The sequence below is a fragment of the Misgurnus anguillicaudatus genome, chromosome 4 (assembly GCF_027580225.2).
Source record: "Misgurnus anguillicaudatus chromosome 4, ASM2758022v2, whole genome shotgun sequence".
Classification (NCBI taxonomy): Eukaryota; Metazoa; Chordata; class Actinopteri; order Cypriniformes; family Cobitidae; genus Misgurnus; species Misgurnus anguillicaudatus.
This window is the reverse complement of record NC_073340.2, coordinates 28,102,325-28,130,019: the sequence shown is the minus strand read 5'-3', so window position 1 is coordinate 28,130,019 and position 27,695 is coordinate 28,102,325. Positions and strand designations below refer to the sequence as shown.

At 38.3% G+C, this 27,695-nt stretch overlaps 2 protein-coding genes across 6 annotated transcripts; one reads left to right on the top strand and one right to left on the bottom strand.

Moving 5' to 3' along the window:
• Positions 1 to 1,250: 1,250 nt before the first annotated feature.
• On the bottom strand, positions 1,251 to 26,944 carry syt15 (synaptotagmin XV). Of its 4 annotated transcripts, none has more exons than XM_073867113.1 (8): positions 26,586 to 26,944; positions 8,241 to 8,430; positions 5,428 to 5,530; positions 5,042 to 5,337; positions 4,202 to 4,369; positions 3,991 to 4,102; positions 2,184 to 2,363; positions 1,251 to 1,723 (listed from the first exon to the last, which is right to left on the bottom strand). In XM_073867113.1, the coding sequence occupies exons 1-8, from the start codon at positions 26,597 to 26,599 to the stop codon at positions 1,569 to 1,571; spliced, it is 1,218 nt and encodes a 405-aa protein (XP_073723214.1). In that variant the 5' UTR covers positions 26,600 to 26,944; the 3' UTR covers positions 1,251 to 1,568. The 4 variants fall into 4 exon arrangements, with proteins under 4 accessions (XP_073723214.1, XP_073723213.1, XP_055032401.2 ...); XM_073867112.1 differs by having other exon boundaries at positions 5,428 to 5,570; positions 26,586 to 26,933; XM_055176426.2 differs by lacking the exon at positions 26,586 to 26,944 and adding an exon at positions 9,180 to 9,919 and having other exon boundaries at positions 5,428 to 5,570.
• On the top strand, positions 12,932 to 22,659 carry LOC129421111 (uncharacterized). 2 transcript variants are annotated; one of them, XM_055176422.2, is made up of 2 exons: positions 12,932 to 13,324; positions 20,423 to 22,659. In XM_055176422.2, the coding sequence occupies exons 1-2, from the start codon at positions 13,197 to 13,199 to the stop codon at positions 21,783 to 21,785; spliced, it is 1,491 nt and encodes a 496-aa protein (XP_055032397.2). In that variant the 5' UTR covers positions 12,932 to 13,196; the 3' UTR covers positions 21,786 to 22,659. The 2 variants fall into 2 exon arrangements, with proteins under 2 accessions (XP_055032397.2, XP_055032398.2); XM_055176423.2 differs by lacking the exon at positions 12,932 to 13,324 and adding an exon at positions 13,343 to 13,481.
• Positions 26,945 to 27,695: the final 751 nt, after the last annotated feature.

Here is a 27,695-nt window from a genome sequence, read left to right as displayed (position 1 = left end):
AAATAACTGAAAATGTGTTTGTCTGAAAAACGATGGACATATGCATCTCCGACAACTTGGGGGTGAGTAAATCATGGGTTTAATATCATTTTTGGCCGAACTATCCCTTTAAATAGTAACCAGTCCTACTAAGGTCACATTAGTAGTGGACCACATGTCTGTAGTGGCTGCAAAAAATCTATTCCTTACAGATCCTTAAGAATAGCATCCTTCACTTCCCTAAATTTGAAATTGTTGTTTTGGAAATGTTCATACAGGCGCTGCAGCTCCCCCTTGTGTTTTTAGAGAAATGTGCAATCAATGGGGTGATCTGAAATCATTGCGATGGTCAAACAATCGCGATGAGACGATAATTTTATCATTGTGACAGCCCTAAAAATAAGTACTTGTAAAGTTCCATATAGTTAAATATCTGTTTAGGTATGATCACAATAAAAAATGTACGCAGATATTAAGCAGAGCACCAATTATCCGATTCACGATTTACATTTACTTTGCTGTGTAAGTGTGTATTAGTGCATGTTAACGATATGGAAAAGGTACAAACTCCAAAGTAAACGATGACGCGAGTTATCTCCAACATAAAAAAAATTCTTGGACTACAACAAATACACAGATTGTAGGCAACAGTTTACTTCCTGGGATTGGTGATGTAGACAAGACCGACATTATCATAATTCATCTCGCTTGGACACACAGCCTGCAAGTTAACTCCTGTTATCATTGCATCGTGACCAAATCTTTTAAACATGGTACGGAGCGTCATATTTCCGGCTGACGTAAGAGGTATTCAGGCCAATCACAACGTACAAATTAGCTGGCCAATCAGGGACACAGCGCTTTAGATCAATGAGCTTTGTACAAAATCAGTGCGTTTCAGGAAGAGAGTGAAATCTGGAGCTACAAAAATGTACTGTATGTGGAAAACAATGTGTTTTTACCATAAACACATTGTATTTTACCAAATACACAAAATAACCTTGTTTTTAGCAATGAAATAGGTGCTCATTAATACTTATGAGAGTTAGTTGACATTCACACTACTGTTCAAAGGTTTTGTAACACTTAAAGGTACACTATACTTTTTTTTTAAAATAGGTTCATTTTTCAGCTTCACTAGAGTTAAACATTTGATTTTTACTGTTTTGGAATCCATTCAGCCTATATCCGGGTCTGGCGCTACCACTTTTAGCATAGCTTAGCATAATTCGTTGAATCTGATTAGACCATTAGCATCAGGCTAAAAAATGAGCGTTTCGATGTTTTATTAATGATAGTAAGTAAAAAGTCATGCAAATTCATTGGACAAATGGTGTGGGAACGCTTGGTGTGTAAGCAAAACCATATTTTGCTGCATGCATTAATTCACAGTTTGTTCAAATGTGACCTTGGCGATCAACCTCTCATTCAAATGTTTGTAATTACAAGCAAACCTCATTCTCACATTTCTGCTATAATAAACAAATTTCCTTTCCCTTTGTTTAATAGTGCTAAGTTAAGTTTAACATCATTGGTAACAATAACATAACACTTCCCTTTACCATTCTTTTAAAAGAGGATAGCTGGAATTAAACTTGATCCATGCTGTTCACTGTGGTAACTGTTCCCAGTGCGTGCCATTGTCTAACCAGCTCTTGAGGTTTGCTGACCATGTCGTTCCAGTGGTCCAGCTCTCTGCCTCTTGCATACATGAACGGTCCAATGACCACGACACCCAACGACACTGCAAAATACATATGTAACAGAAATGTTGATTTTTTTGGAGTAATATTCTTTTTTCAGTAGGGGTTTTTACAGGGGTTGAACCCTATAATATCTGAACCTGTCTGTGACAACGCAACTAAAGTAATTTTTTGTGAATTACATGTTACATCTTACATAATGTAAAGAACAAACTGCTAAAATATAACTTTGATATATCTTTAATATTGACTGAGTAAGGTCATGCCAAAGATTAAAATCAATGGTATTTATTTATACGAAATAATAAAAGTATCAATAAATTAATTCATTTCAGTATATATTCTTTAAGGCCTATCACAGCAATAAGCACACATTACATTTTCATATTTTTATGACCACTAGTTTGATGCTCTTAATCTCATATTTAGATTATGAGACTTTAGTCTGGATTTTACAAATAGGGTCACATATGATCATAATAGTAATTGATAGACAGTTACCCGGTTCGTCTGTCACTGGCTGCTGGAGTTGCAAGGTCAGGCAAGCTGTGTCCAGCTGTGTTGGTAAAAGTCTGAAGGTAAGCCTCTCATTAAAAGACGGATTGTTGCCTTTGGCCACGGTGGTCCACTTGTTTCTCACCACCTGAGTATGTATCTTCAGGGAGACCTGGACGCACACACCTGTCCCAACCATTTTACAGGTGAGTTCTTAAAGTCTGTGTAAAGTCTGATATGAAATGTGTTCTTAATTTGTGATACCACAGAAAAGTGTGATATTAACCACCCAGTCAAATTTGAATGATTAAAAAACTAAATCAAGTTATTAAAATCTTGGAAAAACAGGTTTCTCTGTTCTCAAACGCTGGGGGTGTGTCTATTGTCTGCGCTAAAACCACGCACCCTTACAGGAAAGCTGTCTCTTTGGCCCTGTCCGAAATGGCGCAGTTCATGTGTACTTTCGGTCTCGTGGCCTTAAATTGCGTGTGCTTGATTAGTCTATTAGTCCGTAGACTGTCCCATCTATCATTTTTATGCTTCGAAATGTGCTCATCAGCGCCCCCTTTGCACCCTTGTTGCGGTCTTCGGCGAAACCCGCACTGCTGCAGGCTTCACGCACTTTACCAACTCAGAAGTCCTTGCAAAAAAGCAATCAGACCACGGATGGGAGGAGTTCACACTGATGGGCAACTTCTCTTCCTATTTCCGGCGTGACGCTCAAGTCAGTCCCAAAATACGACTCTGGTGCACCCTTGTGGACTCATGTCAAGGGTCCCTAAGGTCTGCACTACATGATGTCATCAAAGTGTGGACTCTGAGGAAGTCCACAATTCCGAAGTGTGCCATTTGGGACAGGGCCTTTTTCAACTTTCAAATACCCCTACAACCTTAAGCCCTGGATACACTGCACGATTTTTGCACTCCTAGAAGATTACCTTTCATTACCTTATCACACTGTGCATCATGGATCGTTTAAACTCGGGTACGACAGGCATGTAGACTGTATGATAATGACACAGAAGTTTCGGAGGCTGCGTCACACGTAAGCGCAAAGTCACCAGCATGCGCTTGTGGTAAACAAATACAAGTGCGCAGGTCGTAGCAGCAAACACACTGTGCAGTTATCAATGGCCGTCTTTGAACCTTTCTCATTGTACGACATAGGACCAACGATGAAGAGCCGATCACAGAAATAGCGACGATTGTTTCACGATGTCAATCTTTCATCTGGGACAGCCAATAGTCATGCAGTGTATCCCGGGCTTTAGGCAGTCATATTTTTGGACAGACTTGAGCGTCACACCGGAAATAGTGTGAACTCCTCCCATCCGTCGTCTGATTGTTCTTTCGCAAGGACATCTGGGTTGATAAAGTGGGTGGAGCCTGCAGCAGTGGGGTGCAAAGGGGGTGCACTGATGAGCACACTTCCGAAGGTAAAAATGATAGATGGGACAACCTACGGATTCGTAGACTAAGCGAGCATGCGTAAGGCCACAAGACCGAAAGTCCACATGAAGTGCGCCATTTGGAACAGGACCTAAATAGATGCTCGTGATTATGTTAGGGGCCATGCTCAGTGGCCTAGTGCATCATCAAGCCACTGTTTTAGCCCCGCTCAAATAATCCTGAACACAGAAATGTGGAAAACTGTGTAACAGTGTAACAGTGTCACAGTCTTTGTAACATGTTTCAGCAATCCATTTCTAACAGTTATAATAAAATTACAATTCTCTGAAATTACTTTACACAGACTTTAAGGTGTGACATGAAACATTTGATGGCTACATTTAGGACCATAAAATCGTCTCACCTGCATCACTGCTGCAACGCAGACCTCGTGCTCTCAGAACAACTACAGTGAGGCGGTCCAGAGACAGATTGTAGTTCAATGACACTTGGATGTCACCGTTCTTTGACAAAGGCTAGAACAGCAGTGATAAGCACACATATACATGTACCTCTTGACCTTAAGCAAAGTTTATCATAGTATACTGTGTAGAATCTTAAATGAAGTATTATACTTGATCACACTCATTGTCCAGATCCCTCCACTGCACTTTGCCTGCTGTCTCCTGTAGTTCACAATGTCTCAGGGGTATCAAAATCTGTCCCAGTAGATGATGCTTCTTCTGTTCCACAGTGTACAAGCTCATGTGCAAAGAGCATTGGTCCACACAGCTGTTAGATACCTGTTGCCAGACATAGGGTTTCAGGTTAAAGGCCCTATGTGTGATGTGTATGTCAGCTAAAGTCATTTTTTTGTGATTTAATGTTTTCTACATAACATCTTCCTGCATAATGCAAAATTAAGAACATTTTGTCATAATATACCTTTGATATCTTTAATATTGACAGAGTAAGGTCATGTCAAAGATTAAAATCAATGTGAAATCAATGATATTACGCAGTGCCTGAAAATAGTCCCCTTGGTAACCTTCAATAGCTGGGCACTATTTTCGGGCACTGCGTAAAAACATTGCGCCTCCTGCAGCCATGATACAGCAGCAAAGTCCTTGATTATTAAGTCAGAATGAGAGTATAGTTCCCACCCATATCGGCCTAGAAAATCGCAACTTTTAATTTTCCGTCGTCTTAGTACACAATGTAACTACAGAAGAATCAAGTTTTAGATAGAAAAACTCTTTGGTCATTTTTGAGCGTGATGCTAATGGTCTAATCAGATTCAATGAATTATGCTAAGCTATGCTAAAAGTGGTACCGCCAGACCCAGAGATCGGGTTTTAAGGGTTTTGACAAATTAATCCACAAATAAACTTTAAAAGCTGTTTACATGTTTAGTACATTAATGACCAATACATTATCCTCTGATTTACAGTATAGGACAGAAACATTTTCTCAACCTGAAACACAAAGCTGTCGTTGAACTGCGGATGACGTCCCTTCCTTCGTGCTTTGGCCTGACGATGACGACGTTCATCCGAGGGCAACAGCTGCAGTTTGACCAACGCGATGTTACCCTGGCACCGAGCGGGCAGGTTAGCGGCGCGGAGCACAGACACAACCAGCTGTTCTTTCTCCTCCTGGTATCTCAAAGCAAACCACAGACGAACAGCTGAGCCGTTCGGCAGGGACCACTCGCTGGGCTCCTCTGGAAGCTGGTACAGGTCTGGCCTTAAGCTACCGAGAGGAAACCAACCTTAAGAACAGCAAAAAGAAAAGGCAGAATGAAGGACAGAACAAGACGTATCAAACAATCTCATGATTCAGTTTTAAGGAGCTGACGTACTGCCTACTGATAAAGATCCTCGCTGGGTGTGCAGATCAGGATGGTGTTCCCATTCCTCAGCATCCTGTCTTCCCGCTTTCTCCTCCCTTAAATGAGGTGCTGTCTTGAATCGAGGGGGCACAATGAAAGGAACATTACCTGACCTGTGAAAATTTGAAGACTGTAAGATTCTCATTTCAAGTACACCTTTGCCCCTAAACAACTCATATTAGTACCTCAGAGGTACATATTGGTACTGGTTATATAATTAGAATTTTATCAAACAGTTAATTTTTTCACTAATTCCATTCAAAAAGTGAAACTTGTATATTATATTCATTCATTACACACAGAATGACTGATATATTTCAAAAGTTTATTTCTTTTAATTCTGATGATTATAACTGACAACTAAGGAAAATCCCAAATTCAGTAGCTCAGAAAATTAGAACATTATGAAAAGGTTCAATTTTGAAGACACCTAGTGCCACACTCTAATCAGCTACTTAACTCAAAACACATGCAAAGGCCTTTTAATTGTCTCTCAGTCTAGTCCTGTAGGCTACACAATCATGGGGAAGACTGCTGACTTGACATTCGTCCCAAAGACGACCATTGACACCTTGCACAAGCAGGGCAAGACACAAAAGGTCATTGCAAAAGAGGCTGGCTGTTCACAGAGCTCTGTGTCCAAGCACATTAATAGATAGGCGAAGGGAAGGAAAAGATGAGGTAGAAAAAAGTGTACAAGCAATTGGGATAACCGCACCCTGGAGAGGATTGTGAAACAAAACCCATTCAAAAATGTGAAGAAGATTCACAAAGAGTGGACTGCAGCTGGAGTCAGTGCTTCAAGAACCACTACCCACAGACGTATGCAAGACATGGGTTTCAGCTGTGGCCTTCCGCATGCCACTCTTGAACAACAGACAGCATCAGAAGTGTCTCGCTTCTGGACTGCTGCTGAGTGGTCTAAAGTTATGTTATCTTATTTTGTGTAGTTTTATATTTGACTTGTTTTATGTATTGCTTGTATAATTGCTTGTTACTTTTCCCTTGTGCAGCGCTTTGAGATGCTACTTTAAAGGCGCTATAGAAAATAAAGTTTATTATTATATTATTATTATTATGTTCTCTGATGAAAGCAAATTTTGCATTTCCTTCGGAAATCAGGGTCCCAGAGTCTGGAGGAAGAGAGGAGAGGCACACAATCCATGCTGCTTGAGGTCCAGTGTAAAGTTTCCATAGTCAGTGACTGTTTGGGGTGCCATGTCATCTGCTGGTGTTGGCCCACTGTTTTTTCTGAAGTCCAAGGTCAACGCAGCCATATACCAGGAAGTTTTAGAGCACTTCATGGTTCCTGCTGCTGACCAACTTTATGGAGATGCAGATTTCCTTTCCCAACAGGACTTGGCACCTGCACACAGTGCCAAAGCTACCAGTACCTGGTTTAAGGACCATGGTATCCCTGTTCGTAATTGGCCAGCAAACACGCCTGACCTTAACCCCATAGAAAATCTATGGGATATTGTAAAGAGGAAGGTGCAATATGCCAGCCCCAACACTGCAGAAGAACTGAAGGCCACTATCAGAGCAACCTGGGCTCTTATAACACCTGAGCAGTGCCACTGACTTGCTGCAGTAATTCAGGCAAAAGGAGCACCAACTAAGCATTGAGGGCTGTACATGTTCATACTTTCCATGTTTATACTTTTCCATTGGCCAAGATTTCTAAAAATCTTTTCTTTGTATTGGTCTTAAGTAATATTCTAATAGCGCTTTTCCATTGCATACTACCCCACGGTTTGGGTCGGGTCAGCTTACTTTTGGGAGCTTTTTCCACTGGGTGCAGTACGTAGTACCCAATACTTTTTTTTAGTACCAACTCAGTCGGGGTTCCAAGCGACCTGAGTTTATATCAAAATGTGACGCGAAAACACTGTAGATTACTGATTGGTCTGAGAGAATCGTCACAACCAGCGCCATCGCTATAATGTAAAAGATTAGCTTTACGTTCATGCTAGCTTGTGTGGTCTCAAGTAAACCTGTTGTCATCTGTGCTTTGCAGTAAGTTCCCAAACTCCCTTTTAAAATTAAAAACATCCACAGGTTGTGAATCAGGAACACTATAAAAAAATTTCCCAGACTTACAGTTTGGTCCGGTGACAGCTAGGGGGCATTTTTTGACCTTTTTTTTGACAGTTTACTACAGTGAATACGTCTTAACTCTTTTCCCACCATTGACAAGTTATCTCATCAATTAAGAGAAAATGTTTCCCTGCCAATGACGAGAATGTACGGCTTTCCGCAATACCGCTATTATCCAGGTGGCGCACTTCCGCAAATTTTACACCCTGGAAGTAACGCCTCACATAAAAGAGAAGAACTCAGTGTATGTTTTAAAGATCGCTTTGCATCTGATCTCTATCAAAAGTCTTACCCATATCTGAAAGGTGATAAAAAAGAGAACCAATGAAGGTAGGATGAAACTTTTTTTTTTGAAAGCAGAGGGTCTGTTCTTTCATTTGATATATTGTATATTCATATATTTAAAGAAGAAAATTTTCTGGAAGGCATTAAACTTTTGTGAAAATCATGAATAATGCTGGCGCTGACTGACAACTTACTGACAAAAAAAATGCTGGCAGGGAAAGAGTTGAGGAAAGTTTACTAAAAGTTTAGCTAACAAATGTGTAAAATTTTTACCTGCGAACCGATTACCTTTGCACTTCAATTGAGCTACAGAAACACTATATTTGATGTGTTTTCATCAAAGTGTAAACAAATTATTAACACAATTTGACATCGCCACACAAGCAACAGGTGTTGTTTACCCATAGCTGCTGCTCTGTGATGTCTGGAGTACTGGAGTGGTGCATTGTGGGATTGTGGGGGTGGTTGGTATCAGTCCCTGGTAAAGCCTTTGGGTCTGCCTCTTCCTCCACAATAGATAGACTGATAAGCCAGCAAGCAAAAGTAGGAAAAATGCTGCAGACAGTCCACAAGCCAATGCCACAAGTAGATCTACTGGCACAAAATAAACACTCACACTTTGTGTTTTATACAGGGGAAAAAGTGACTTTGCATTAATTCAACCTACTGTGTAAAACAACTGGACAGTCTTTCTCCGGACATTCATTTTAAATAGACGTGTGAAGTGTCTTATGTCAACACACTTTGGTGGTGCATGCAAGAGGTGGGGCATGTTATATCGCCAGTACTCGAGTAATACCGCAGCATTTCTAAAACAACTAGAGTTTATCCTCCAGGTCAAATACATTGTATACGATTATATTTTTCTGTGAAGAAGGAACAAGAAGAACCCTAAAGGAAATTTGAAAAGGTATGTTTTTTATTTAATACCCATAGTTTTAATTCTCAAGTGTTTAAAGGGTGAATCATTTATTTGAAATGTAAAATTCATTACATTATAGGCTACTGCTTGGGTTTTGTCTTTTAGTTTTAAACACGATGCTACAATTCATTACAACATTTGTTTAAATGTATGTTGGCGCAGTTGACTGTAAGAAAATGGATGATAAATAGCACATGAAGGTTGTAAGAGCACAGAGTCTTGGTAAATTAAATTAAAATTACTGTCACTTTCCTGCATCAAACTTACTATACTATACATACTAACATTAACATACTAGCATACATATTAATACTTTCATATATCTGACACAATTTAAGTTTTATTAGATGACAATCTTTAAATATTTGCAGCCTGATAAAGCAAACATGATGTCATGTTGTAATAGTCCGTTACTTACCAGCCATAGACAGTCACTGTATAAATCCCAACTGGATAAATTGTCTCTCGTTTTAATGCCAATGTAAATCACCAGTCACTGCTTCCCCATTTTGCCAGTATGCCCAGTCTCACTGGCATTCTCCCCGATGTCCCATTGACAGAAAGTTTCGGATTCAGTGTTGGGTCACACTGTAGTTCGGCACTACAGGTCATCTAAGTCTTCCCAGGTTAGTTAATCAACACCATGCGCTAGACTAAGCAAAGACCTGATATCCACTCAGCCAGTTACAGAATTCATTACCAAACAAACACCAAGTTTGGGCATGCAGCGAGCATGCAAACTGCGAAGGTTAATGCAATTAACAAACTTAATGAAATTCCAATGAAACCAATTTGTTGAAAGCAACCAGGTCAGGGGTGTGCCTTAGCATGATGAAAAGCTATAAAAGACACCAATGTTAACATTTATGTATTATCCAAATGCTTTCAACCAAAGCAAAAGTTTATAGCTTTCAGTACGTGTATGCCCTGGGTATCGAACCCATGAGAACCATGCGCTACCAGTTAAGTACAGTATAAGTACAGTTTGGCTTATAGATGAAAAATCATTTGGATTAGTTGACCTGCAGCCTTCGCAAAGGGTTAATGAATAACTTGTGGACAACAGGGAAGTTTATCAAGAGCTGTAATCAGGTAACACGACTGCTGTTCCCACAATACCTTCAAGTCAAATTTAAGAGGGTTTTAACATATTTTTGCATTAAATATATACACATACACACACACTTATGCACGCACGCACGCACGCACACACACCTGTTTAGAGCGGTCTCGGAGCGGCCATTTAGTGCGCACCCGAGTGCGGCTGTTGTGTTCACACTGACCCAAACGCACCGTACTCGGAGCGACACGTCATTTGAGCCGACCTAAACAGTGTATATGTGAAAGTGGGTTATTGAGACAAACTTTCCAGCAGATGTAGCCATCAAGCCAAACACCGAACTCATACAAAGAAACCAGAACATTTAAGTATACAAGTTGAGTCATAATAAATAAAGTGAAATGACACAGGGAACAAGCACCGAACACACCTCACCCAATACTTCGTAAAAAAGTCCTTGTTGGTGATTACAGCTTCTAGACGCCTCTCCTACGGAGAGACCAGCAAAAGGCTTTTCTACAAAGCATTAAACAAAGTGTGTTTAATACTTATTCCCTGTGTCATTTCACGTTATTTATTATGACTCAACTTGTATACTTAAATGTTCTGATTTCTTTATATGAATTCAATATTTGGCTTGATGGCTACATCTGCTGGAAATTTTATGTACATACATATATTTATATATATATATATATATATATATATATATATATATATATATATATATATGTTTAAATGTGTACACATACACAAATACACAATTCATAAATACTACATGTACCATTGCTTGAATTGCATTCGTTTACATAACAATTTTTTATATGGGGTTGTCTTGAAGCCCATATAAGAAAATATCATGACAGGATGAGTAAACGGTGAGTAAATATCAGATATTATGAGAGAGTTTTCATATTTGGATTAACTATTACTAAGCCTGGTTCACAAAATGGTGAAAAATGGTAGAGGAAATGCACCTACCTGATTCAACAGACTCAAGGTAACACAAACAGTTTCTGTGTTATGATATCAACAAGATGTTGTTACTGCAACAGGTTACTATCACATTTGTAAAGAGAAAAAAATATTTTTTCAACTTCATTTAACAGTTACAATTTATAAAGATTTTTTTTTTAAAGTTGTATGTGTTAACATTAGTTAATGCCAGTGGAGGCCGGTGACTTCTTTTTTCGAGGGCGCATGATGTGAAGTTCGTTACAACATGTATGTAGCCCGTCATGTGTGTGGTTCGTAATTTCAAAATATGTTTGGCGCATCTAGTGAACCTATGTTCATCACATGTCTTGTCAAAACAAGTGCCCGCTGCAGACGCGTCCAAAGGGTCCATGATAAAAGAGACACTCGCGCTTGCCTGATACTCGCATAATCTCATGTGTAATCAGAGTTTAGTGTTAAGGGAGTGTCTTGCGTGTATTTTGTGAACATGAGAGTCTATTTTATAAAAAACACGTGATGCACATGGTTCACATGACGCAACAAACACATATTTTGAAATGACGAACCACACACATGACGGGCTACATACATGATGTGATGAACTTCGCATCGTACGCCCTCAAAAAAAGAAATCGCCGGCCGCTAGGGGCGTTGACTAATGTTAACAAATACATCCTTATAATCAATTGTTAATATGTACTTCTTTTTAAATTGTGGCTGTTAAATGGATTTGAACGAACCTTTTTTTTTACAGATGTGGTTGTAACCTGTTTGACAAAACATGTGATGCACATGGTTCACATGACCCAACAAACTAGTTCTCGAGACCGGTCTCAAGACCACTTTTTAAAGGTCTTGGTCTCGTCTTGTTCTCGTATGTGTAAACATACCTGGCAATAAAAAGCTCATTCATTCATTCATTCATTCTTGGAATCGACCGCGTTTTTATTCTGTCTCGGTCTCAGACAAAGAGGACTCGGAATTTTATTTCAAGACCGGTCAAGATCCACAACTAATGGCACATCACAAATTTATTTTTTATCATTAATTTTATGCAGTTTATTCAGGTTTGGCATATGAAGTTGTCATTGTTTAAGTTTCTCCCAATGACAGTTTTTCTAATTTTATTAACACCTGCATATTAAGCCATGGAAAGACAGTTCAGACTAAATGGTTAAGTTGATTTCAGCTCTTTAGTGTTTGTTCACTTTTATTTGCTTATAGAAAAAGATAAATTCCCACATATCTGCAATGTCTTTGAATATTTTATCAACTTCTCTAATGGCACACACACACACACACACACACACACACACACACGCGCACACGCACGCACACACACACACACACACACACACACACACACACACACACACACACACACACACACACAAGAAGTGCCTAATCATATGCATATTCCAGTGTTTTAATGCAGTGACTTGCAATGATCTTGGTCTTGACTCAGTCTCGACCCTTTAAAGTCTTAGTCTTGTCTCGGTCTCGGCCTGTCTTGGTCTTGGTCTTGACTTGGTCTCGGTTTAGGTGGTCTTGACTACAACACTACAACAAATACGGATGAGCAGTAACGAGCCACTGCTGCTTAATGCATTAGCTAACATAAACTAAAAATACTTCTACAGCATTTATTAATCTTAATTTTTGCATTTACTAATACATTTTTAAAATCAAAAGTTGGAACTGTTCACGTTAGTTAATGCACAATGAACTAACATGAACAGTTGTACTGGCATAAACTTATTAATAAATGCTAAAATAAAATGCTTTTGCTCATTGTTAGTTCATGTTAGCTAATGCATTTACTAATGTTAACAAATACAACCTTTATGTAAAATGTTACCAAAAAATTCATACATATAAAAAAATATATTTTGCTATTTCATTTTGCGATTTTACTGTTGTTTAACTAATATCATAATCAAACTGAATCCTGCATGTATTGGAATATCAGATGAATCAGAAAGAAATATCATAATGGTTTCCCAGCATCCCCAGGACCTCAAAGAGGCTGTTTTTATTGTTCCCATGGCAACTTAAAAAAAGAGAAATGAAAATTCATCATGCTCCTATCGAGCATGCCTGTTTCTATAGCAACGGGAAGACGGACTGGTTGAGATGGGATGAGTAAGAGCCACAGGCTGCGCGCGTGTGTAAACGAGAGACGGAGTAACTAGTTGTGCGTGTTTGTCTGATTTCCGTTCCTGACTAAGGTAGTATTCACCTGTCTCTCCTCTAAACCACACATAGACACACAATCCCAAGCAACCGTGATCCCCCACCCCCTGACGGGCACACAGCTCGACTTCCCATCGCACCATTTCGCTCCGTGTCTCTCCACGCCTCCTCCCCCTTCCACCGTGGATTTTCCTCTCTGAATCAGAGCCTGGTGTGTGTAATCAGATGGCAACAGCTGATAATCTGACAGCACTCCCATTCGGTCCTGTTCACATGGACCGGAGAGAGCGCGAGGAGGAGAGGAGACAAGCTGGCTGGTCTGCGGGGAAGGAAGCGAGAGGAGGAAGTGGGAGGTAGGTACGTCTGCATGTGTGTGTGGAGGGAAGGAGGAGGGCTTGTTGACTTACCTGTGTCGGTGTAAGGCAAGTGCCGCCTGCAATACTGGGTTGTAAAATGAGAATGTCAAACAGGCCTTAATGGACCGTGTATGTTTGCTAACAAGACCAAAAGGTGAGATGGCTTTGCTTTAGTATTATTATCTGGAATGATGTCTATTGGAGTGTGTGTGTATACATATACAAGTGTTTCCCGCTGCAGGTGTATTGTTGTCTGTAGGGGTGGGGGTAGGCTATGGGTTGAGATGGGTTACCGGTGGACCTTGTCTGTTATTTTTAGATGCGTTGGGTAGATGAATGTCATGTTTTCCCATGATGACTGTGTGGAGATAACATCTGGCACTGTGTCTGCTGCTTGAGTTTTGGTCAATTAGTAAAGGTTATTTTCAAGATCATTGCCTGCTCTGCATCGAAAGTTATCATAATATCGAACAATTAACCTAAAAATTAATTTCTATGGTAAAAAAAATAAAAACTACTTTTTTTAGTACTTAAAAAAGTAGTACTACTAGTTTTATCGTGAATGAAGTAGGCAGTACCTTTCAATGTAAACTGGATTTTAAATACATTTTTAGCACTTGTTTTGATTTTAACACATAATATCCTGATATTAATATGTATATTGTGATATCAACTTCTGTTTGTGTGTATGCTTCAATTGTATGAGCTGAATGATTCACTTCTTGAACTATACACAGAGCTGAATATCTTCTTGTGAACACTTTAATGCAGTCCCGTCCAGGCTATGTTTACATTTACATTTATGCATTTGGCAGACACTTATATCCAAAGCAACTTCGAAGGCTGCAACCTTTGAAAAACATATTTTAAAGTGCACCTATTTCATTGCTAAAAAACAACGTTATTGTGTATTTGGTATAATGCAATGTGTTTGCGTGGTTTATGGCATCATTTTTCACATACCGTACATTTTTGTAGCTTCAGATTTCACTCTCTTCCTGAAATGCACAGATTTGAAAAGCGCTGTGTCCCTGATTGGCCAGCTAATCTGTACGTTGTGATTGGCCTGGATACCTCTGACGTCAGCCGGAAATATTACGCTTCTTACCATGTTTGAAAGATTCACTAACAATGCAATGCTAACAGGAGTTAACTTGCAGGCTGTGTGAGTCCAAAGCAGGAGGAATTATGATAATGTCTGTCTTTTCTACGTCACCAGTCGAAGGAAGTAAACTGTTGCCTACAATCTGTGTGTTTGTTGTAGTCCAAGAAAAGAGATTTATGTTGGAGACGATAACTCGCGTCATCGTTTACTTTGGGGTTTGTACCTTTTGCATATTGTTAACATGTACTAATACACACTTACACACCAAAGGAAATGTAAAAATGTAAATCTGACAATAGGTGCTCTTTTGCGTCGCAGTCCTGTAAGGCTCACCCAATTCAAAGGCTGCTTAGGTTGAACCCTTAAAATGCATCTTTATTATATAAGTTATGTTTTGTATTAGTCCATTTTCTTCAAAAAAATCTAGACAATTCACTCACCACCATGTCATCCAAAATGTTGGTGTCTTTCTTTGTTCAGTCGAGAAGAAATTATGTTTTTTTGAGGAAAATATTCCAGGTTTTTTGTCATTTTAATGGACTTCAATGGACCCCAACACTTAACAGTTTTAATGCAGTTTAAAATTGCAGTTTCAACAGAGTTTCAAAGGACTCTAAATGATCTCAAACAAGACATAAGGGTCTTATCTAGCGAAATGATTGTCATTTTTGCCAAGATATACACTTTTAAACTACAACTTCTCTTATTCCTCCGCCTGTGTATGTGACGAGCCAGCGCAACCTAACGTAATTGCGTAATGATGTGGAAAGGTCGCGTGTTACATATATGAAACGCACATTTGCGGACCATTTTAAACAATAAACTGACACAAAGACATTAATTAGTATCATTCGACATACAACAACGTCGGAACGGTCCTCTTTCTCCACACTTGTAAATACTGGGGCGTAGCTTTGCATACGTCATCCGTGACCTCTTGACGTGATGACGTATTGTGCATTGCGCTGGCGCGTCACAGGACCGGAGGAAGAAGAGACGCTGCGGTCCAAAAGTGCATCTTTCTTATTTCTCTTGCCGAAAATGACAATCGTTTCGCTAGATAAGACCCTTATGCCTCGTTTGAGGTCATTTAGAGTCCATTAACATTGTTGAATGTTGGGGTCCATTAAAGTCCATTAAATTTAGAAAAATCCTGGAATGTTTTCCTCAAAAAACATAATTTCTTCTCGACTGAACAAAGAAAGACATCAACATTTTGGATGACATAGAGGTGAGTAAATTATCTGTATTTTTTTTAAGAAAATTGACTAATCCTTTAATATTATTCTGTTTATGTTGCATATATTTCTAAGGTTGATTCATTTGATATATTGTTGGTTAGTTTAAGGTGGTGTGGGTTAATTTTTAGCCACATCTAGTGGTGAGATTGCAAATTGCAAACAAAGGTCACCCCTCAATTTTAAAACCCATATGGTAGCCGCCACAGGACAAACATGTCGCTGTCTGAGACAACGTAGGGATGAAATGCGTTCTGTAAACAGTTTGTTTAGGGCTACTGTAGAAACTTGTCGGCGACTTACATGTAAGGGGACCCGCAGTGTATGTAGATAAAACATCTCATTGTTTTCACTCTCTTCCTGAAACACACGGATTTGATAAGCTCTGTGTCCCTGATTGGACAGCGAATCTGTACGCAACTTATTGATCCTCTGAACGCTAGATCGTCTCATTTCAGTTCTCTTCGCGGACTTCGGAGGCTGTGACCTCTAAAGAACGAGTACTCTCTTTCGAGGACACATCCTTTGAAGGACCCAGCCTTTGAATTGAGACCCAGCTAAGGTATACATTTTTATCAATATGTGTGTTCCCTGGGTTTGAACCCAATGCTTTACCACTGAGCTATACAGTTTGGAAGTCTGTGAATGTAACATGTTTCAATTCTACAAAAACCTATTAGGAAGTTTGTTTTATATGATGCAACTGAACAAATACTGACGGAGGGACATGAAGAGATCGTTGCAACCGGTTCTGGGCTGTTAACACAAAGGCTTCAGAATCACACCTGACTTAGGAATCGTAGGGTTATTGAAATGACACTTTTGTTCTTTTGCCTTTGCTCCAAACGGTTGAAAGGATTGGTTTTCCTGTAGCTTGGTTGGTAGAGGATTGCGAAAGCAGTGTAATAGCTTATGGGTTCAGTTTCTATTGAACACAACACACATACTGATACATGTATATCTTAAATGTACTGTTAGTTGCTTGTATTAAAGCGTCTGCCAAATGCATACATATAAATAAATAATGTTTCAACTAAATAACAAATAACAAGAAACTGCTATAGGTTTTTGTTGTACAGTATTAATGAGTGCCTACTGTGGATGCCACATATGAGTTAGCAGTACTGCATGTGTGTGCTGACAGTAGGGAGTGACAGATCATCAGCAATCCCAAAAGTGTTGCCCAAAAGAATCTGCCCGGGTGTCTAACGTGCGATGTAAACATGAACAGGCCTGCCACACATTCAATCAAAGCTCTCTAGGGCACTTTCTCTTGTTTGTTTTTTTAATAATTGTATATCAAAATAGTGCTTGAATGAAAATGATGGCTTTAAAGTACACATGCTTCAACAGCAATCATTTGAAGTCTAATAGACTTTCAATTGTTTTGGGAGAGTTCATATCATCCAATGTACCACTCTTGTGGAGAGAAAGCATCACCTGACTGAAATGGATTATTGTGTAAGTAAAGGTGACAGGCCCATGTTGTAGCGATCTTAAGACTGAAGTTGGGTTTAGTATTCTGGCTGGTTGCAATATGTCAGCACTACGTCATACTTAACTATGTAAGGCTTTGTGAATAATGTTACGTCTGTTGCACCATCTAATACTACGCTCAGCGTACACGATGCGCATCCCTGTGTATCCGGTTTAACACATTGATAGTTGAGACGCTTACAAACTCACATTTACTGCTGCCAGCTAATAGATGAGAAATGAGAGCTTTCCCTCCTCTCACACATTTACAAGTGCGATGTCCCTCAAGATGCTTGCGTCAGGTGCAGACCCATCAAACCTGCACATTAACTAAAAGAAAGCCTTTCCTGTTTGCACAAAAGGTAATAATTTGGTGATTAAATCTAACAATTCTGAATTAAAACAAAATTAAACACAGCTTTTAATAAGTTTTATACTCTTTCTTTATAAATATCCAAGTGTTATATAATATAAAAATGTATTGGTGGTCTCTCATTCTGCATGCATGAAAGCCTAGTGCTCGCATATGGGTGATTCTGACGAAATCCAGAATTTTTTTTCTAAAGCCCTTAAAGCCAATTTTTTTGCACATATAAGATTACTGTCTGAACTTACAATAACCATTATTTTTAGATTGTTTAAAAAATATTTCCTACAGAATTATTTACATTTTTTAGATTATCAATCAAAAATGATCATTAACACAACATGATATTACATTAAATATATGCATTTACAAACTCATGTTTCGGTAATGAGAACTAAAAAGTTGTCTAGGTACTATAACAAACAAAATTTAAACTTTTATCAGGAGAGAAAAAATAAAAACTGCTTACCTGGTAGCCATCTTGAGTGTCACAGTCAATTATGTCCCTTCCAACAATTTTTTTTTTTAAATGTTAGTTCCTTGAGGGCTTAAACAATGATTTAAATTGTTGCGGAGGATGAGAACATTTTTCTTGGACACATTTATATTCCTTATTATTGTCTCTACATTTACCAATGATCACCAAATACCACATGTTTTTTACTGTAAATGTTTATAGTATAACATGCACTGAAGCTTTTTATTTTTTAGATTTTTTAATTATATTTCCATGTCAAAGAACCAAAATCCATTCATGGACACATTGCGGTAATTAAAATTTTCCCCTTAAATGTGAAAACAAAAAACAAAATTGGTTTGTATGATGTAATTTAAAATCATGTGCAAAATAGTACGTGAAGAGATGTTTGTAACTGTATGCTTCTTATTTTGATACTCTTACTTTGCATTTACTTTTTTATCAAAATGTTTCATGTCGCCTCATAAGTCTAATTTCACGAGAATCATATGCATAAGATGTGCCAACATCTTGTCAATTTAATTATTTCTATTTTGCCATAGAAACAAGTCAACACTTTACACTTATCCCTACCTTTGACTAGACATAAGATGTAGTCTCGGACGTACGCTATGCCTAGATGGTGCAACAGGGGTAAATTCTACGTAGGACGTAAATCGAATTTTTCCGCAGTTAAGGAGAAGACTACATCTCCCATGATTCCACACGCCTTCACAGCTTCATCAAGCTACACCCTTATTATTGTTTTGCGACCTTCAGTGGGAAAAAAATAATTTTGTGCGTATAAGGGTCGTGCAAATACAACATTAAATTATGAATTGTATAGTACATTTTTGCAGGCACTTAAAGGCACACCATGAAACTTTTTTTCTTATTTTTAACTGTTTTATACTTTTATTCCTGTTTTATTCTTTTTCACACATTTAAACAGTTTTTATTAAAATCACATTTATTTTCTTTTAATTGATATTTCAAATTCATGTATCTTTGATTTTTGTTTTCTCATTTCTATGTAAAGCACTTTGAATGACCTTTGTGTATGAAATGTGCTATACAAATAAACTTTGCCTTGCCTTGCCTTTGCCTTGCCTGACCACTAGGGGGTGCTAGACATGTATTTTTCACTTCTAGCGCCCCTAGAGCCCACAAGCGCCGCGGCACTGTCGCAAAGGAAAGGAACTGGCCAACCTTAAAACTAAACTAAAAACTAAACATTTAAAACGCTAAACGATCAACATTTTGAGACAACAGGGAGAAACGCAGTCATGTTACAACTTTCTGATGAGGAACTCGTCGTGGCAGAAGCCATGTCTCAATCTGAAGGTTGCAGCCTCCAGATGTCGTATTTGTAAGCTGTATACGTCATCAAGACTGTTTTATTTCACAATATTAACAATTACAAAGTTGACTATTATACATAGTAAATCGTAAATTGTTGCAGTATGCTTATGACTTGCGAATGTAATGCTCCGTTTACCTTAATAAACCAGGCTTGATGACGTATGCAGCCTGCATATTTGACCTCCGGAGGCTGCAGCCTTCCAATTGAGAAACGACCAGAAGTATTTCCTTGCCTTTTCCCAAACAAATATTGTTGCATCGTCTCTCTCTCTCCCTCGCCACTAGGATTTTCCGCAATGGCGCTCGTTTTTCCTCTCTTTTGTGTGAAAATTGTCGCTCCAAATCCAAGTAAACCGATGTGGTCCAAGCAGACCTAAAGGCTGCCGCTTTGTAATATGTCACGTGAGTGACAGCGGAACGCAGCAAATGAGGAAGAGAGAAGAGAGAAACGCTCGGATCTGATTGGTGAATGAATAGGGTTTGGTTTTACACTGTGTGAGTTTGAGCAAGTTTGACTGCTATTGCATCCTGGATTGTAATGTAAATATCATAGACACAGTAAAAGAAAGGTAAAAACGCGAACACCGCATGTGAATACAGGGAACTATATGCAAGATAATCGCCGTCATTTATAAAGAACATCGCATTTATGTATGAATCAAGAGTTTATATAAAAAAATGGCCTTAAAGGGGAATCGAACCCGGGTCGCCCGTGTCATAGGTCCGTGACACTAAAGACTGTGCCACAGAGTCACATAATAAAAGCTGCTCTCTACATTCCTTAAGTAAGCCTCCAGCAAAATTCACGTTAAAAACAAATTGTGTGGAGGAAGTGACGTATGCCGTAAAGCAGTCGAATTTTGTAGTTTTTTTTGTGCTCTGGTTACTACCAGAAACCCTTAAGTTTTAAAATACGAGTAAAAGTGATACAGACCCCGTCAGGCTATGGTAGACATGTCATTCAACCTATTTAAAGTCGAGGTACTATCACAAGGGTCTTGAAAATGTATTATGAAGGTTGAAAAATTACATGGTGTCACTTTAAAATGAAAAACATTAACGTAACTTCTCTGTCTTTCTTCTTTGCTAGACACTTCACAATGGAGGAAGGAAAAAACCCAACATCTGAGATCTACCTCCCAAGCATCAGTCTTGGATTTGTAGAAGGTGAAAAGGTTCAAGACCATGAACTACCAATCATTTCTGTATCCAAAAGCTCCACAGAAATGGTGAGTGGATCTTTTCAACACACGGAGGTGCCGTGGTGCCACCAGCATTTACATAAGAGTGTCAGCAGCACTGCCTCCACAGTAAGGCCCGCTAGTATGGGCGGACCGGCGACGAGAGTCCCTGTGACCTTGTGTGACTATGATCAAGGGAGCATGTGTAGTGGTAACAGCACTTCAGAAAGTGTAATCTGGCATGGAGAAACTGCTAGACCATGGAGCATCACTGAAGGCTCACCCAGAAGGACTCAAGATCTACTCCTTGCACAAAATCAGACTCATAGAAGAGTGCCATGCTCACCATCCACTAATAGGGATCTAAGGATGAAGGGTCTGGTGAGCAGGGAGGGATACTGTCAATGTTGCGGACCTGCAGAGAACTTTTCGGGATGCAGTTGTTGCAGAATGGGTTCTTCAGTGGGGAAGGTAGCGAATACAGTGGACCACGCTCCGAATAACTGTGAAAGCCAACATCTATCAGCATGCCGCAGATCTGCCTGTGCCGGTCACGTGATGAACACCACCTGCTTGAGGAACGTTTGCAGTGCCGTTCCCTGTCCTGGACATTTGCTATCAAGGCCAGCTTGCACAGGAAGCCCGTGTGCTGGTCAAAGGTCAATGCTTCATTCCGGATTGCTCGGTTTTCCGCCACTCGTATCCTCAGTCAGCGAAACCAGATTGGACAGTCGAAGTGCTGTACACTGCTGTGGATCGGAATTACATGGACAGAACTCCTCTTGCCTTAGAACTGACCGCCCAGATCATGACGGCCATAACAGGACAACAAAAGATGCCACCACCATGACGTCTGAACATAAACTCAGAGATATTGGCGTGCAGACCATGTCCTCCAATTCCCTCGGTTCCTCTATGTCTCACCTGTTTCCGGAAATCAATTTAAGAGCAGACCCTATCTTGGATGCATCTGTGGCAACAGAGCGCAATTGTCACAGGAGCCCTGTGAAAGAGGTGGAATGGGACGCTGAGGGTATGACATGGGAGGTGTACGGTGCATCTGTGGACCCTGAAGAACTTGGCCTTGCAATCCAGAAGCATTTGGAGCTGCAGATAAAAGAGACGGCAGCTGCTGCGGCTGCTCGGTGCGAATCTTCAGAGACAGTCAACGGCCTGGCGCTGCAGTCCAGGCGACGCAAGAAGAGCGAAGGAATTATAAGGTCTCTGCGCAGTTCAGCATGTTGCTCTAACACTAGTACTCTAGAAGACTGAAGCAGGTGGCCGGGTGATAACGGTAAAGTTACCGTTCAGTGTTTACAGATTGTGATGTGTACCTGCTGTACATTCAAATATGGCCTTCTTGTCTCCAAAGTACCTTTTAGATCATCTTTCGGCAACATACTTTTTATTATGCTGGATGTTGGTTGGTTGGTTGGTTGTTAGATCTGCAAACGGCAGAAAAGTGATCATCCAGGGGAACTTTAAAGTTAGTCTCAGCCTTAGTAAGACCACCACGCTTCTAAAAAAATAAAGGTTTTTGTCTGGCTGTTTCCCAGCAAGCAATAACCGTCATTTTACCGTATAGGTTAACTATAGACCCGATATAGTCCGGCTATTAGTAACCCACTTAAACTTGAAGCAATGATGTAGTAGTTACATTCAAGCTGTTTTAAAGCATGAAGAAATTACTGTCACAGCAAAAACTTTTTCATATGCTATAATGCTCAAATATAAGTTTAAGTGATTATGAGGCGGTTTCCCAGACATGGACTAGGACTAGGACATATTAGGACAGTTAAAGGCGGAGTCCACGATGTTTGAAAAACGCGCTGGAAAAGGAGACGGGCCGACTACCAAAACACACTTATAGCCAATCAAATCAAATCAAATGCCGGGTTGCGTATGTGTGGGGCGGGTCTATCAACAGAAGGTCCAGATTCTATTGGGGTAGGGGCGTGTTTGTTTAGGTGATTTCAAATATCAACATTGGCTTTCAAACATCATGGACTCCGCCTTTAAGTAGTATTTACAAACATACCTTACAAAATAAAATGGCACTGATATATTTTAAAGGATTAGTCAATTTTCTTAAAAAAATCCAGATACCATGTCACCACCATGTCATCCGGAGTGTTTATGTCTTTCTTTGTTCAGTCAAGAAGAAATTATGTTTTTTGAGGAAAACACCCCAGGATTTTTCTCGTTTTGATGGACTTTAATGGACCCCAACACTTTTGATGCAGTTTAAGGTCGGATTTTCGGAGGACTCTGAACGATCCCAGGCGGGGCGTGGGGGTCTTGTCTGGCGGAACGATTGTCATTTTTGGCAAGAAAAATAAAAAATGCACTTTTGGACCGCAACTTCTCGTCTACCTCCGGTCCTGTGACACGCCAGCGCGACCTCACGTAATACGTCATCACGTCAAGAGGTCACGGATGACATACCAAAATTACGCCCCAGTGTTTACAAGTGTGGAGAAAGAGGACTGTTCCAACGTTGTTGTATGTCAAATGATACTAATTAATGTCTTTGTGTCGGTTTATTGTTTATAATGGTCCGCAAATGTGCGTTTCATATATGTAACACGTGACCTTTCCACGTCATTGCGCAAGTGCGTTAGGTCGCGCTGGATTGTCACACAGCCGGAGGAGGAGGAGAGGTTGTGGATTAAAAGTGCATATTTTTTATTTTTCTAGCCAAAAATGACAATTGTTTCGCTAGATAAGACCCTTATGCCTCGTTTGGGATCGTTTAGAGTCCTTTAAAACTGCAATTTTAAACTGCATTAAAACTGTTAAGTGTTGGGGTCCATTAAAGTCCATTAAAATGAGAAAAATCCATGTTTTCCTCAAGAAACATAATTTCTTCTCGACTGAAAAAAGAAAGACATCAACATTTTGGATGACATGGTGGTGAGTAAATTATCTGGATTTTTAAGAAAATTGACTAATCCTTTAAGATATGTTAGTGCAAGCTGTTTAAAGTTAAGATATCTCAAATAAGCATTTTAGTCTGGGACGACCATAAGCCCTGTCCAGGAAACTGGTCCACAATGATCTACTACAAAGCAACAGAGTTGGTGGAGTTTGGTTTGATTTATTTAATAGCAAATAAAAATGATATCTATGAATTGTATATTCTAAGTTATGTCTATGAAATAATCAATACTTATTACTTTTAAACATTTTGACTCTTTCCGCTGTTTCTACTGTGTTTTCATGAGTTGTTCTGTTTTTGTGGTGTAACCTATTTCAGATAAACAAAATGGTGGTTGGTCGCTTTAAATGTCTGTCAGATGTTTTCTTCCTGTCCAATTGTTTGGCCAAAATAAACTGCAATGAGGACCAGAATTTATTCCACAAGTCTATTCTAAATTTAGTGATTCCCTCATACATCCCAAAGGGCTCCCTTGAGCAAAATCTAAACACTCCCTAGTTCTAGTCAACCTAGTGAATCCAGAGAATGCATCCCTTTGTGTTTTGGTCTCACAGATTTAATACACTATTACTGTATCAGAAATTTCAACCCCATTGTTATGCAGCTTCTTTGACTATTTGTGAAACATGTCTGTGAAATAAGCTTTAAGTCTCATAATCTAATGATGAGCTCTGGAGCATTAAAATGTGATTTCAATCATTGATTTTAAAGGCAGGGTGCTTGATTTTTGAAAAAACTTTGGAAAAGGGAGTCAGGCCGAGTACCAAAACACACTTGTAGCCAATCAGCAGTAAGGGGCGTGTCTACTAACTGACATCATTGCCTGGGTTGTGTATGTGTGGGGCGGGTCAAAAGAAGGTCCAGATTCTATTGGGGTAGGGGCGTGTTTGTTTAGGTGATTTCAAATGGCAACATTGGCTTTTAGAGATCATGGATTCAGTCAGTATTAACTCTTTCCCCACCATTGACAAGTTATCTTGTCAATTAAGAGAAAATGTTTCCCTGCCAATGATGCTTCCCTGATGAGTTTTTACGGTAATCTATAATTCTGCTATTATCCACCAGGGGGCTCAATTTATAAAAAACTGAAGCATCAACTATTTTCACAACAATGTAAAGTCCGTGTATGTTTTGCTCATAGTTCTGAATCTGATCTTTAACAAAAGTCCTTTACAAAAATACAATTATTTCAGGTTTTTGCTTAAAATTTTGTATTTTAGAAGAAACCTACCCATATTTGAGAGGTTAATAAAAGGAAAAAATGAGGATAGGATGAAACTTTTTTCCGTTTTGTTTGTTTATTTGTTTGTTTAAAAGCAGAGGGTCTATTCTTTCATTTTAAATATATTGTATGTTTAAATACTTAATAAGAAAATTTTTCCTGGAAGGCATTTTGTGAAACTTTTGTGAAAATCACAAAAAAAGCTGGGGGGCAACTTTAAAAAAAAAAGGCTGACAGGGAATGAGTTAAAGATATCAAGGTTACATTATATTATTTTATATTATATTATATTATAATACATAAGCTATATCCTTTACATTATGTAGAACGATTTTATGTAGAAATCAGTAAATCACCAAAAATGACTTAACTTGGTTTTTAAAGACTGAGTCACATCTTATTTTGATTTAACAACTACAATGCTCTTTTCGCATGTAAAAACCTATCATCTCTCTGCGATCAGAAAATACTGATTCGTGTTCAAAGCCAGATCAATTCACAGAGCTAAAAATATGAACGCTGGAGAGGTTTGTGGGTGTGTAAAGCTGGATTCTTATCAGGCCTATCAGACCATGATTAACAAATATAGACTCAAGGTTAGTGTTACTGCACTTAATCTGTGGTCTAATATAAACTACAGCTAATGCCCAGTGATGCTCAGGGACAATCTCAATCTATTACAAATGATAACACACACACACATTTGGATTTTTAAAAGTATTAAGAACCAGTGTATAGGCAAATGCTATTTTGGCCCATTATGAGCAAACCTTTTTATGTTTGACCCTGTTTGTGAAATCTAGGCTAATGTCTTATAATCTAATGATGATGAGATTTGGAGCATTAAAGTTTGATTTTAATCATTCATTGATTTAAATCTTTGACATGATCTTACTCAGTCAATATTAAAAATATCAAAGTTATTTACTCACAAACTTTTATATAAATAAAAAAACAGTCAATCACAAAAATGACTGTTTTCACAGGCAGGGTCACATTTTCAACCACATACTTAATAGGGCTGTGCAATTAATTGTTTTTGACTTTCAATTTTTTATTCGAACAATTAAATTAAAAACAATTACTGTGCAAATAAAATAATAAATTGCAGGCTGCTTGACTGATGTGCTTGAAAGGCACTGCTTTGACAACACTTACTTAATAAAAAGGTTAAATAAATGCATGTTTTAAAGTCACTGAGTAATCATATTAAACAATCCTGAATGTGATTTTGCCCATAATCAAGCAGCCCTGTTACATAATCTTACAACGTTTGTTTATTATAAAGTTTCTAGAGCTAAAATGACTCATCATACTCTGTGTAAGATTGTCACTATGTTTTTTGATCAAATACTGTATAGCCTACTGTATGCTATATCAATTACAAAATCAGTCAGTTTTTGTGAAAGTTAGAAGTGGTAATCTCTTAAAGTTGTGGTAATTTCAGATTATGTTCAATACAATAACCTTTAAAACAGTCACATTTTGTAGGTATGTAAGTAAATCTCCAGATTTTCTGACCAAATCAAAAATATTTGCTGTATACATCCTTTTTTGTTTTTCTTTGTCAAAGCATATTTGATTTTCTTTCTGGACCAAAACATTGTGATTTAACAACAGATATATAACTGGATCAACACCCTACTACAGTATAATGAGAAAATATTTATATACAGAAAAACTACACTAATGTTTTAATATTTCGAATACTGAATGTCTTGAAATGTATGAGCGACAATAAAGAGTTTGTTAAACAATGTGTGGTACTGAAAAACAGTTTGTAATCTACTCTATATGATGTTTGTTGCCAAATGACACAGAAATTTCTCTTTGTTTGCGAAGAGTACAAAGAAAAGGGAAACATGTGAGAAGGTCCAGCTAAACTTGATGAACTGTGTTCCAGTAGACTGACCTGGACATTTCCATGACCCTTTGAGCGTTTGGATGAGCAGGCACATTCCCTGCTATTGACTCTTTCCTAGCTCCTCATCTCCATTCTCCAACGTTTACCGCCGAGCAACGACACACAAGGTCGTGCATTTTACACGAAACTGTGTGTAGATAAAAAATAACAATAAATAACTTATTATAACAAAGTAAATATTATAACATATGTTTAAAAATGGCTTTACAAGAACAGATACGTTGTTTTAAATATAAACATAAAAGCTAGATCTACCTGCGTTTTCCCGTCAAGTTCTTGCGCCCTCTGCTGGTAATGAAACACTACTGCACATTAGTGATGCTGTCAATCTTATTTACATTTCTACATTCGACAGACCCCTTTTTTCCAAAACGACATATGCATTCAACGTATAAAAAATCTTTAAAATATGGTTGTATTTGTTAACATCTGTAAATGTATTAGCTAACACGAACTAACAATGACCAATAGGCCTACTTTTTTAATCTTAATCCATGTTAATTCCAGCATTTACTAATACAGTTTTTTAAATCAAAAGCTGTAACTGTTAACTTTATTTTATGCACAACTAAGATGAATAATATTGTATTGGCACTTAACTAACATTAACAAAGATGCTAAAAACTATATTGATCATTGTTAGTTCATATTAGCTAATGCATTTATTAATGTTAACAAATACAACATTATGTCCCATATGGAAAAAATATATATATTTTAAATTATAATTTTAAATATATTTTAAAATAAACAAAAAATGCTCCAAAAATATATGTACTGAAATACATTTTGAAATATTTTTACAAAAATTTATTTTAACCAATATTTTTTGGTCATTTATGTATATTTTGTAAACTGAAAAGGTTTGAAAAGGTTAAAATAAATATATTTTCAACTGTAAATATAAATAATTTTATATTTAATACACATGTATACATTTTATACTTATACTTTATTATTAAAGTATAATTTTTTGAATTTTCTAAATATATTTAACCTCCTAAAACCTGGTGTGTCCACATACGTGTCCACTTTTTTTTGCACCATAATACTTTATTCTGTGAAACTGGAACCTGTTGTACACAAACATGGACAATT

Excerpts from the sequence above, each read along its gene's own strand:
- LOC129421111 (XM_055176422.2), top strand. The coding sequence starts at position 13,197 with ATGGCAACAGCTGATAATCTGACAGCACTCCCATTCGGTCCTGTTCAC. Across the intron at positions 13,325-20,422 it reads GCGAGAGGAGGAAGTGGGAG|ACACTTCACAATGGAGGAAG; the intron begins GTAGGTACGTCT and ends CTTCTTTGCTAG.
- syt15 (XM_073867112.1), bottom strand. The coding sequence starts at position 26,631 with ATGTGCCTGCTCATCCAAACGCTCAAAGGGTCATGGAAATGTCCAG. Across the intron at positions 5,338-5,427 it reads AGGATCTTTATCAGTAGGCA|GTTGGTTTCCTCTCGGTAGC; the intron begins GTACGTCAGCTC and ends GCTGTTCTTAAG. Across the intron at positions 4,370-5,041 it reads ACGACAGCTTTGTGTTTCAG|GTATCTAACAGCTGTGTGGA; the intron begins GTTGAGAAAATG and ends GTCTGGCAACAG.